The 12,665-nt window shown below is 60.3% G+C and overlaps 1 protein-coding gene across 9 annotated transcripts in view; it reads right to left on the reverse strand.

Annotated features, from left to right (window-relative positions):
- Positions 1-12,665, reverse strand: part of PDE10A (phosphodiesterase 10A) — a 145,210-nt gene that overhangs the window by 52,603 nt on the left and 79,942 nt on the right. For 6 of the 9 annotated variants that reach the window (XM_054697968.1, XM_054697966.1, XM_037520703.2 and 3 more), the window contains exons 2-3: positions 10,583-10,711; positions 2,054-2,082 (exon numbers count right to left, since the gene is read on the reverse strand). In XM_054697968.1, the coding sequence (XP_054553943.1) occupies positions 2,054-2,082; positions 10,583-10,711 (158 nt within the window). The remainder of the gene's footprint in view (positions 1-2,053; positions 2,083-10,582; positions 10,712-12,665) is intronic. The other 3 variants (XM_054697969.1, XM_054697965.1, XM_054697964.1) reach the window with 1 other exon arrangement.

The raw sequence follows: 12,665 nt of genomic DNA on the forward strand, positions 1-12,665 counted from the left end.
GACCGCTCCGTCCCGGGCCCTGCCCACCTCCCGCCCTCCGCCTCCGGGCAGCTGCCTGGGCTCTGAGTCCAGCCACCGCCGGCTGCTGGCCTCCGCCCTGGGCAGGGGGAAGCGGCCCCTCTCCAGCCCGCAGAGCCAGGTCCCTCGGCCTGCACCACGCCCTCGCGGGGCTGCTCGGCCGGTTCCGCGTCTGCACCAGGCGCTGGATCTGCGCCCCTGCGCCCTCCTGCCGCCGCCGCCCCTGGGGTTGGAAACACTTCAGCTCGTGGAGGAATCGTCTCCCTCTGCGTGTCCGGTGGAATGATCCAGTCAAATCTTTTGGGTCTAAAACCACCTGGAATGGCCTCACGCATTTCTCACTGACAGCAACACAGTGAGGTTTCTGAACTCATCTGGAGTCGCCCGAGACGTTATTTCCTCAACATTGGTCACTGCGTCTGAATTCTCCATGCATCAGCGCACGCTGTTCCCCACTAAATAGCAGTAATCAATCAGCTCCCTGCATCTATCAATAATCAATAAACTCCCTGCATCGAGAGGCCCGTTCCCTCTCTCGTTCCTTCATTGTTTTTGTTTGTTTCCTAACTAGAGTATCAAAGACAGTCCACGCGTTGACCTGTTTGAGGGACTGTCTTCTGAATTATTAATCAAGTCTATGTTCTTAATTATGAGCCAGGACTTTATTCTCTTATTAACTCCGTCCCCCGCTCTTTAGAAGCTTCTTTCTGGTGTGATAATAAATGAATATGAGGTCAGGAATTTTCATCCTGTTTGGGCTGCAGCCCCTCGATTTGGTAGATTTTATCCCCATTTTACATGGGAGACGTAACAAAGTTGCCGCTTCCCAGGTCACCCAGACAAACAGCGGCAACACAGGAACCCAAACCTCCGCGTCGCTTACCCTCCCTGGACAAGTGATTTTCAACGTTTCACCCACACGAGACAGAGATGCGCGTCCCCCAAAGACAGCGGCCACCTGAGCCACATTCATTGGCGTTAAACACAAACTCTGAGCCATCATCCCTGACACAGGACACGCCACGTGGACACACGCCAGTGCTTGGTCACCTGCTGTGTTGACCGAAACCTAAGTGGATAGTAGCCGGACAGGCCAGCCCGCAAGATGCGTAAACTCCAGAAGACGGACACGCCAGGGTCCCCGACTCTGGCCCCAGCACCGCCCCTGAGAAACATCTCACGATAAACCTGCCGTGCACACAGGTGGTCAGGCCGGGGGCAACGAGGGACAGAGAGGGGCCCGGCGGTGGAATGTGAGCGGGAATTGGTGAATCCCAGAGAAGCCCCGGGGGGGAAGGTCAGTCATTGCGGCTGCACCCGACTGAAGAGCTCGTGGAGACAGTCACTGTGTCGGTCAAGGTGAGAAAACCCGAGGTCAAACCAATGTATTTACTGCCACGCCGGTGGGCGCGTGGCAGGAGAGACTAGAAGGAAACGCCGTATCTGAGACGGCTGACTGGACAGAGCCGGCCTGACCCCCACCGCCCAGAGCAGCGGGGAAGGGGCTCAAGCAGGCGCCCAGCCTTGCCGGTGGCCAGGCTGCGGACGCTCCAGCACAGCCCACAGGCGGCCGCGGTGCGGGGAGAACGCCGGCCAAGTCCCCAGGCGGCGCCTTCCTCGGGCACAGCAGGGACGAGGGGCGGAGGCGAGATGCCTTCAGGAGAGCACCGGCTCGCCCTCCAGCGGGAGGAGGAAGAACTAAGAGTGAGACGTGCAAGGGCGCGGGGAGGAGAAGCAGCAGATGCAGTTTTCCCTGTAAAAAAGGCTGCGGGTTGGCAGAGGGCGAAGCCGCAGGCAGGGCAGGGCAGCGGCTGGGCCAGGCGCGAGTGTCCAGCGGCCCTCGCAGGGCGCATGGGGGCGCACAGGGGCGCAAGGACCGGGGCCGCACAGGGGCGAAAGCCGCTCTCCTGCCCTCTCCCCGCGAGGCTGCCCGGTGGGCGAGGGCGCAGCAGGTCCGGCCCCTCCTCTGCAGCCGTATCCGGAGTGGAGCGGCAGGAGGACGGGGGGCGAGTGCAGCAGACAAGCAGTTACTTACCCTGCTGACTTCCTTAGGAGCCGCCTCGTCTGGGGGTGGAAAAGGAGGGAGACACGGTTAGACACCGAGCAGCCCCCCACGGACCCCACGCTGCCCTCACGGGCGCCGCCCAGTGGCATCTAAGACCTGACGGGTCACGGCCGACGTCTACAAAGCAAAGGCCGCGCCTAGCGCCGAGCCCGCTCCTCCGCGCTGCGCCAGGGAGGGAGCGCACGGCCTGCTGGGCCTTCCGCCATTACCTTCCAGAGGCTCTGGAGCCGTCTGTAAACGGGCACCCACGTGCCGGGGGACCTGCAGGGGCGGCAACCACCAGAGGGGCCCCGAGGAAGGCGCGGTGCTGGGAAGAGCCCCCAGCCTGCACTCTGTGGCTGTCCAGGCATGAATGGCGCCTCCTGCTGGGGCTTTGCTCCAGGGACCCACGTTGGGGCTGTCCCTGCTGGCTGGTGGGCACGTGGCCGGCAGACCCCGCTGCTGGGCTGCAGCTCCCCAGGAGAGACCCTCCGAGTCCCCAGGGTCTGCCGTGGCCAAGACGCGGGGGGGCTCCCAGCACAGGGAGCACAAGGGCAGGACTCCGCGTCCCACCCAGGCCCCTGTGCCGACTCAGAGAACGTGCTGGAACATGGCCTGGCAGAGGAAGGCTGCTGGGCCCGGCCCCTCCGGCCTGCGACGGCGGCAGCTTGAAATGCAAGCTGTGGCTCTCTCGCGCTTCCTCCCGGGCCCTGGTCTCCTAACACGCAAACCCTGCTGGGCCCGCCTTAGGATGCACTTAGCACACCTGAGCCCCGCAGACTCAGAACACCCGCTCCCCACCACCGGGGCGTGACCGCAGCGTCCATCTGGGCTGCGAGTGCCCCCAGCATCCCTATTCACTAAAACACTGGGCCCTGCGGGTCCCCTTTTCTCTGCTCTTTCTCCAGTTTACCACTTACCGTCCATCTGCACAAGTTACACCAAGTCTTGTCCTAGAGCACAGGCTGGCCGGCAGGCAGCCTTTAGGTGGTGTCTGGACCTGCATCTGCCCTGGCGGTCACAAACACACACACACACGCACACTCACACACACTCATACACGCACACACAACACACAGTCATGAACACACATGCACACACACGCACGCACACACGCACACACACATACTCATACACAAGTGCGCACACAAACACACATGCTCACCCACCCAGTCTGTCTCAAAATACCCCACCTATGCCCAGGGCTCAGGTGCGCTGGGACCTGAAACACAGGAGATTTCCACCCTGGGCTGGGCTCACTTTTTCTTTCCCTGGGAACCTTTGGAAGATGATCCAGCCAGCAGGTGTTCAACAAACAGGCCCATTTTGGGGGCCACCTGTAAATACACACATGCTTACACGCCTCACCCATGACCCGTGCAGCCCAGCGTCGCACCCCGACTCCTGACGGGGCACATGTCGGCGCCTGCCCGGCTCCCATCCGCAGTGACACCGCAGCACCGCCAGCTCCCAGCCCTCTAGCCTTCCCGACTCTGTCCGGGGGTCCATTTCATCACTGCAGCAAGTGAACTGAGTGCGTACGAAGCTGCAGCGGTTACACAAACTGAATAGTTTCAAGGTTTTACCTGCGCAACAGGCAGCCGGGGCTGGAAAGCGCAAGTGGACTGAGGCGTGGGATGAAGCGGGCAGTGGGCAGGCCGGACAAGGCCCGGGCAGGAGACCTGGGCCGCCGCTCCCTGCACTCTGCCCCGGCCGGGACGCAGCGAGGGAGGACGGCCCGCGGACACCTGCCAACCCACGGCCCTTTTGGTTTGCCCGTGAGAGTGACCTCAGACTCGCGCCCCACGGGGCAGCCGCAGGCCAGCCGCACCTGCTGCGCTCTGCTCCGCGGGGATCCACACGGTTGAAGCCAGTCATGACAGCTGCTTCCCGGGGTTTTCACTCTATGGGCCGATTTAGAAAGGTCTGTGCTGACTCTTCTTCCAGCTTAGAAGTCGAACAATTTTTGTCAAGTGAAAGTGACACCTACCGTGCTTAGGAATGCGGGTTCCAGCTGAGGAAATCAATGACACGGTGAAATTTGCTAGAATAAGGGGACCCTGCTCCTCCCACTTCTTGTATTTGGGATTTTGTTTGGCTGAGCGCTCCTGCTGGGGGCACTGATGCACGCTGGAGCAGTTCACGTAACTCCTCTTCAGGTGCGGCGGCTCCTCCAGACTCAAGAGCAGGGGCTACGGGTGGGAGGGCTGGAGACCTGGGGGCCTGGAGGTCTGGGGGCCTGGAGACCTGGGGCCCAGGGGCCTGGGGACGTGAAGGCTTAAGGGTCAAGGGCCCTGGGCCCCTGGACACGGCAGATCTGCAGTCACTGACCGTGCACCCGAAGCTGAACAGTAGCTTGACAGAACTCTGTGGGGCAGGTGCCCGTGTGTGCCGCCCGCCCCCACCCGCCTCCCCGCAGCCCCACAGGCTGGGGCTTCCTGGCGCTGGTGGTGCTGCCCCGAGCGCTGGGATGAACACCCCTTCTCTGCCGACCCCACACAGGGCTAAGGCAGCCCAGGCAGCGGGTCCTAGACGAAGACGCTCCTGGGGGGGGGGTTGGGCCAAACAGACCCCTGCACACAGGACCCCCCTTTCTTCTGAAGTAGCATCGCGTCACGTAGCATCGACGCGTGGGGAGCAGCGCACGGCAGCAGAGCGTCGACCGCGGCCCACATGGACAGCCCACCCTGGTCTCCCCACAAATGTGGCTGCAGTGCATGGGGAGGCGCCTAGGAGACACCCGAACTTCTCACCAAACACAGACAGCACGTGCACTGGGGCACAGGCCGCGCACCAGAGCAGACCCTACAAAGCTCAGGAGGGAAACCCTGAGGCCTATTTCCTGCACTAAAAACAAAAAGTGCAAACTCTAGAAGAGAAACTGATGAGACGATGAAGCTTAGCACCGCCGGGTCAACGGCATCGTCCACGAAAGGAACCCGGGGCCAAGGCCAGGCGCGTCCTCCCACGGCCGACAAGACGTGGCCCCGGACGCACACCCAGCTCGGTGCTGGGAGGTGGGCCGGGATCCGACAGGCCCCTCGCAGAGGCCCATGGAGAGCACTTGGGGAACCACTGGAAGGCCGGACGCAGGGGCCGCCGCCACCCACCGACGGGCCAGTGCAAAGGGAGCGGCCAGCAGCCGGACCGGGTGGACGGCCAAGTCCCGTCCAGACCTGCCGTCCCTGAGTGTCCCTGGCCTCGCGTGAGGCGGGCACCCAGCGGCTCTGCTCCCGTGAGCCGGGGTAGGGGCCCAGCAGGGGCTGCGGGGCCAGAGGGGGCGGCGTTGGGGGAGAGGGGTCAGCTGCAGCCAGGGGCGTCTGTGTGACAACACGCTGAGCTACTGGGACCAGACAGGGAGGCCCCGTTATCCGGAAGCAGCCCTTAGCGAGGGTGGTCAAACAAGAACGTGTCTCTTGGGCCTCAGGCCCCGTGAAGCAGCGCTGGGGACTCTTCGCCCCATGATCGTCCCGGGTTTGCAAAGAAGATGCCCCTTGCAGAATGTCCTGCTGGCCCAGGCTTCAGTCCCCGGGCGCGGGGGGCCGAGGGCTAGGCCTCCCGCCGCCCCCCCTCTTCCCGCTGTGGCAAAGCCTCGGCCATCCCTCCATATCTGCGGGGGACCCGCAGGTGGGCCCTGATTACTCCCTGTCCTCAAACTGCTCCAGGTCGCTCTGCAGGGTGGACGCCGGCCAGGAGAGGGCAGCCAGAGGGGTCTCCCAGGGAGGGCCGAGCTCTCTAGCCACACACCCTTGGGCTTCGGCAAGACCCCAGAGGCCAGCTGCACGTGGACGCAGGAGAGCCCAGCCCTGTCCGGCAGGACAGTCCCGGCTTGAGCCTGGACAGCCTGGGCCGCGGGCTCAGCAGAGGCCAGCGCCAGGCCACGGCTGCTCCTCGCGAGGCCCCTGCAGGCCCCTCGGCCCTCGCCCCAGGAGGAGAGCGGGCAGTGGTGCGAGGCTGGTGGTCACCCACCGCGCGGCAGGCTCAGCGCCCGGCAGTCCCAGCTCGCGGCGCCCTCTGACCGGGGGTTCCAGGTGCGAAGGCGTGGGCGCCCCCGCAGGGCCACATTTCCTGTCTGTGGTTCCACCCGCACCTTCCTTGATGGCCAACGCGCTCCTGAAGGCCAGGCTGTCTTTACCCCGACATAGAAACACGCAAGGTGAAGTGTTCCTTACCTAAAACTGCATCCAGAATTCACTGTTCTAATGTTTACCCTAAAATAAGATTTATTGAAAATATACTTTCATTATATTAAAGCTTTCAAAATGGGGGGGTCTAGCAAACCCATTTTCTTAACCCACAGCTACACTAACCTCGTCTGCTGACGCTGGGGAAGCTGTGTCAGTCTGTGGACGCCAGGACGATGGCCCCGAGGCCGTGGGCTGCATGGGAGGGATGCGCGGCTGCCCCGCGTGACCTGAGCACCTGCAGCCACTACAGCCCTGCGCAGTGGTAGGAGCCGTCGGGTGGACGGCCACCTCGTCCGGCACAGCGGCCGGCACCGCCACCCTCCCCACGGGCCTCAGTGTCCCAGGGCAGGCCGTGGTGTTCCAGGGCATCCAGCAGTGTTCCAGGGCATCCAGCATTGTCACAGGGTGAGCTGAGGTGTCCCAGCGTGTCCAGCAGTGTCCCAGGGCATCCAGCAGTGTCCCGGGGGGGCACGTGGTGTCCCAGGACATCTCACAGTGTCCCAGGGCATCCAGCAGTGTCCCGGGGGGGCCGTGGTGTCCCAGGACATCTCACAGTGTCCCAGGGCATCCAGCAGTGTCCCAGGGCATCCCACGGTGTCCCAGGGTGGTCTGTGGCATCCCAGGGCATCCCAGGGCATCCCGCGGCTTTCCAAGGCATCCCGTGGTGCCCCAGGGCATCCTGCAGCATCCCAGGGCATCCAGCAGTGTCCCAGGGCATCCCATGGTGTCCCAGGGTGGTCTGTGGCGTCCCAGGGCGTCCCGTGGCGTCTCAGGGCATCCCGTGGTGCCCCAGGGCATCCTGCAGCATCCCAGGGCATCCAGCGTGTCCCAGGGCATCCCATGGTGTCCCAGGGTGGTCTGTGGCATCCCAGGGCGTCCCGCGGCGTCTCAGGGCATCCCGTGGTGCCCCAGGGCATCCTACAGCATCCCAGGGCATCCAGCAGTGTCCCAGGGCATCTGGCGGTGTCCCAGGACGTCCCAGCGTCCGGTGGTGTCCAGCAGCGCCCGTCCCACGGAGACTGCCCTCACCCAGGCATGGCCGGGAAGACCCCACAGGGAAGACCAGGTCCCTTCTCCACTTTCAGGAATTCCTCAAGGCTCAGGATGTGTCAGGACGCCTTCCCGACTGACCGCCACGTGCACTTGCCCCCGACGGGGCCACGCTGCTCAGCCAGGGCCCCTCGCCGCCTCCCGGCTCTGCCTCCAGCCCCTTTGGGACAAACCCAGCAGGGGCCTGCTGGGTTGAGGGGACCCCCGGTCTTAGTGTTTGGAGGCCCCCCCAGGCTATGGCCCACAGCAGCCCCCGCGTCTCACATCCCACCAAGAGTGCGCGGTTTCTCGGCTGTGCCAACACAGGCCCGTGTCTGGACTTTAAATCTTCATCGCAGGCGGCCCAGGGGGGAGGCCCCGAGGGGCGGCTCACGAGCCCGGGGACCCCTGGGAATCTTTGAGGAAAAGCGTGCGAGTCCTTTGCCCGTTTTAAACCCGACGTCTTTGCTGTCGGCTGTGGGGCTTCCTCCCGGCTCCTGGACAGCAGCTCCTTATCACACGGGTCATCTGCAAGAAGGTCCTTTTCCACGGGCTCTTTTCACTGCTCGTGTGTGTGGACGGGCCACCGAGCTCCCCGGGACGAGCACGGGCAGTCGGGGGGATGGCAGGGGCCAAGGGCAGCCCCTGAGTGCGGCGTGAGTGAGGGTGTCTGGGGCGGGGAGGGGGACGGGCTGCTCAGGAGTCCTGCAGAGCAAAACAGAGGATGAACTTTATCCCAGAAATCCTGCAGTCCTGGCAGGGTCTTCACCGCTGCATTCATGAGGGAAAACAGTCCTTACAACACGCAGGGGTTTACATTTCAAAACGCCCTCTCCCGCCCTCATTTCAGAGGCTGCGAGGCTGCTTCTGCAAGGCCAGTTTGCACCTGCGCCAGGCCCGGGCCTGCTCCGCTGCAGGGCCTGGAACACACCCCGCGCTCCCTCGCCTCAGCCCTGGGCCGTCCGCGGCCTTCGCAGGAACCCCCATCCAGGCAAAGCGGCCGGGACGTTAAGATCTGGGAGCCGAGCGAGTCAAAGGGGCCGCGGCGGCTCTGAAAGGGGCTGCGGATCAGAAAGGTCTTAATCTCGGTGAGCCTGAGTCCCGGGCTGCATCTTACTGCAAAATGGAAAAAAAAATTCCCGATTATAGAAATAACTTCCCCGCGAGAAAACGGGCTCTGTGTTGTTGGCAGTAACATATTACTACCCTGGCACCTTTGGAACGCGGCACAAGGAGACGTTCCTCTCAACTTCTGTCTGAGATGAAGAGCAGGGAACCAGTGGCCCCATCTCCGCCCCTCCCCCAGGTGCCATCAGCGCTCAGGAGGGGCCCCCCACCCCGAAAAGGACTGTAACTGGTAAACTAACGAGGACCCCGCGCCTTCTCCCCAGCGCCTGCCAGCCACATGGCGCCGGGAAGCCGCTCAGCTCGTGGCGCACAGCGTTGGCGAACTCGCCGCAGAGATCCCCGGCGCGCCAGCCCCGCCGCGACTTCCACGGTAAACCCCGGCAGCGTGAACCCCGCGTGACAGCGCGCGCCTGGGGGCGACAGATGGGGCTGTGCTTCCCCCGCACAAATAGCAGAAGCACAAGCGACACCTTGCATCTCCTTACGTGCGCTCGGGAGTGTCTCTTTTTTTTTTTTTTTTTTTTTTTGGCTTTTTCAGGCTTTTATAGAGGTTTTACATGGAGGGCGGCAACCAGGGAAGAGAAATAATAGGAGAAAATAATAGGAGAAATAATAGAGAAATAGAGAAATAATAATAGAGATATAGAGAAATAATATGAGAATATTATTTAATATTAAATAATACTTCTCATATAATACAATAGAAATATCTATTATAAAAAATAATAGAGAAATAATATGAGAACAATATCTGAGTTGAAATCACCTGTTTGTAATTTCCTCTTTAGAGTGTCACACACAAAACAGAAGTCACTTCCTACAACTTCCAATAGTTAACACGCGCTAACTCCCCTTTCCGAGGCGCGTTCTAGCAGCGCTCACTTTTATAACTGGATGTCTGCGCCTCCTGGGTGAGGGCGCCCAGCAAGCAGCAGAGACCAGCAGGGCAAGCTGAGTCCTGGGGGCCCCCCTGACATCTGAGAGCACCCCAAATTTGGGACAAGTGTTACCACTAAGTCCATCTCCGGCACAGCCCCCGCCGGGAAACGCACCTGCCTCCGCGTTGTTTTCAAGCCTCTGGGGTTTGCAGGGGCGGAACCCTGGCCTCAGGCCGGGCTCTGAAGGCACAAGACCAGGCTGCTTCGGGGACCTCCCTGTCTCTGCTTCCCTCCCCCCCACTCCACGCAGACACGCGCACACACGTGCATACAAGCACACGCGTGCACTCATACGTTTGCACACTCACGCACAAGCAGGCACACACACTCACACACGTATGCTCAAACAATGCTGAGTCTCAATGCTAAAAGTCCTCCTTTTTCAAAGTTCACATATTTTTAACCTAAAACTTATATAAGAAAATTCTAAACTTTCAAAACTGGAATGAGGAAAATCAGCTCCAAGCAGGACACCACTGACAGCGGAACTCTTACACCGTCACTTCTCGACATTCAATATGGCATTCTTGTTAAAATAAATACATGTCCAGAAAATCTTTTCACATGTTTAATGCCAAAGTCCCTCGTACAGTTAACTCCACATAGAAAACCAAAACCATGATAGAAACAATGTTCGTAGACGTGAGAAGTCAAGTCTGACCCAACAGAAGCCCACGTAAAACCAACAATAAAATAAATACGACACGATTCAAATCCAACATGTTAATATAATTCCAGTTCAGGAGGAAATTTGCTTGTTTTACATCCTTTGAGCCAACACTTCTCTTCACGGCATGACTAGCGGCTCTTACGGTTATGAGTGTGAATAAAATGTCTAATGCAAAGTCAACAGCTCTTTTCCTGTGACCCGCACACACATATAGTCTTTCTGCAAAAAAAAAGTCCTTTTGCAAAATGTAGTAACAAACGTGTCTTGACATAGAAACAATTTCCTTATAATGAATAAGCATGAAATAAAACCAAGTCTAATGGTGATTTCTGCATTGTTCAACATGGTCCTCGCTCAGCAAATTTTAGGGAATTATTTGCCAAAGTTCTTTTTCAGTCGAGGATCTTTCTGCTTTTATTTACAAATGCACCTTCTCTGCTCTCTAGCCCCACAGAGCCCTGGTGGAATTAGAGTTTACTTTCTACCTGGGGGGGGATCCACGGCGTTGTCCTCACCGCGGCGCCCCCTGAGCTAGCAAGAGAGCCACGGCGGCCGCGAGAGACCGTACCTTCTGCTTTGTGGTTTTTCCTCTTCAGCCATTTCTCTACAGTCTCTGCACTAACACTCTCAGATACAAATTCGTCTAAGACCTGGGGGTGGAGAGAAAGATAGGCCTTCACTTTTTCATCTGTCAAACCTGCAAAAGAATTGGAAAGAATAAAATTAGCCTCCACGGCATCCTCCTTTGCATGTAAGATACAGAGGAAGGTCAGACGACGCGAAGACTGCTGTCAAGCACGCGAGGCTACGCGAGGAACGTGAAGGCGCGTGTGCACACTCTGGAATACCAGGCCCGGGAAGAGGACCGGAGCCCTGGTTCAGGCTCCACCCCATGAAAACAGTGGGAATAAAGGACACACTTTGCACATGTCCACTTGCATGGAATCTCCAGAAAAGCCGGGTTCACAGGACGCAGGACTGGGGGTTACGGACGCTGGGGAAGGGGAGAAAGAAGCGCTATTTCTCGGCGGGGACAGAGTTTCTGTTTGGGGCAAAGCAGAGTCTGGCGGTGCAGGTGACGGGCGCCACCGTGAGCCTGAGCACACCAGCCGCGGCTGGAAGTGGTCGAACGGCAGGCTTGGTCGTCTGTATTTCACCACCAGGGAAAGGGCAACGGTGTGGGAGCGGCCCCTCCCTGGCTTAGCGGCGACATCACGCGCGCCCTGGGGCCTGTCCAAGAGGAATCCTCAGGGTGTGTGTGAGCCTGTGCACCGTCCCCACGTGGGGCAGTTAAGCCTGATGACGTTCCGCTATTTCTAAGAGAGTATTTAGCACAGATCTGGCACCTAAGGGGGTGAAGTTAGCAACCGCCTCAAACAGAACAGAATCCTGGCGCAGTCTAGGTGCTACGAAATGTAGTGACCAAATTCTCACTTGCTCTTGTTGACACCACAGAGTCTCCCTTTTCTCGGCAACACGGAAATCAATGGTGCGAGTGAGCGCTGAATTCAGAATGCTCCACCTTCGACCACCTGCTCTCGGAAGCTTCCAGATACGCCCTCTGGGTCGCGATGTTTACAGCCCGTCTCTCGGGGTTACTGAGCTCAGGAAGTGTGCTCCCTTCCCGCCTCTCCCACCACGGCGCCCACCCCACGCGCCGCCTCTAGCAACTACCGCGCTGGGCTCGCGACCTCCGAGTCTGCGCTGTGAGCGAGTTTCCACGTGGGAGAGAGCGCGGGGTGTTTGGCTCTCCTGAGCCGCGGGCAAGCATCCTGCTGCGTCTTCGCTCCAGCCAAGGAAGCTCCCAGCCACACGGCACGCGCCACCCGGCGCCCCGCGGTCTTACATGGCAGCGGGGTCCCCGGGGATGTTCTGGGATGTTCCCCCAGGCTGAGTCCCTGAGGACGCCTCCCCCGTGTGCCCGGCTGCCCTTGCTCCTGCTCCGTCCTCGCCGTCCGTCGGGCGACACCCAGGCCGGCTCCGCGCCTGGCCCCCGGGAGGACCGCGCCGAGGCGCGTGGGGCAGCGGATGCGCTTTCGAGTTAACTTTTCATTTTCTTCACGTAAACGCCCAGAAAGGCAGCTGCGGGGTCACGGGTGGTTCCCCTCCCTCGGCTGCACCCCGAGCACCCCAGGCGCAGGGCGGGCCTCTCCTGCACGCCCGCGTAGGCACGGTCCTCCCGGCTGCCAGGACCGCGGTCGTCCCAGAGGCCGAGGCCACGCGCGTGTGTTCGGGTTTGCACTCCTGCCCCCGAGGGGCGCTGAGCGTCTCTGCGCATCCCGTCTGGGGCTCTTCTTTGGGAAAACGTCTATTCAACATTTCTGCCCTTCTGAAAATGGGGCGGGCTTGTCTGTCTTGCTCCACTGTTGAGTTCTAAGAGTTCCTGATGTGGTCTGGGTGTGATCCCCGCACAGCAGCGTTACCAGTGGAAAATTTTCCCCCGTGGCAGGTCACGTTTCCGTTTCGTTGCTGGCTCCCTGGCTGCGCAGAGGCTCCTTCCACATGGCCCGACTAGTTCCCTCTCCTGGATACCGTTCCAAACGCACTAGAGGACAATGCCTGCTCTAATTCTATTGGGAGGAAGCCTGCATGCGCCACACACGCACACCAGACACGCACACCAGACACGCACACGACGACCGTTACTAAGT

Source organism: Talpa occidentalis, unplaced genomic scaffold, assembly GCF_014898055.3.
Source record: "Talpa occidentalis isolate TD23 unplaced genomic scaffold, MPIMG_talOcc4v2.1 talOcc4.2, whole genome shotgun sequence".
In the NCBI taxonomy this organism is placed as follows: Eukaryota; Metazoa; Chordata; class Mammalia; order Eulipotyphla; family Talpidae; genus Talpa; species Talpa occidentalis.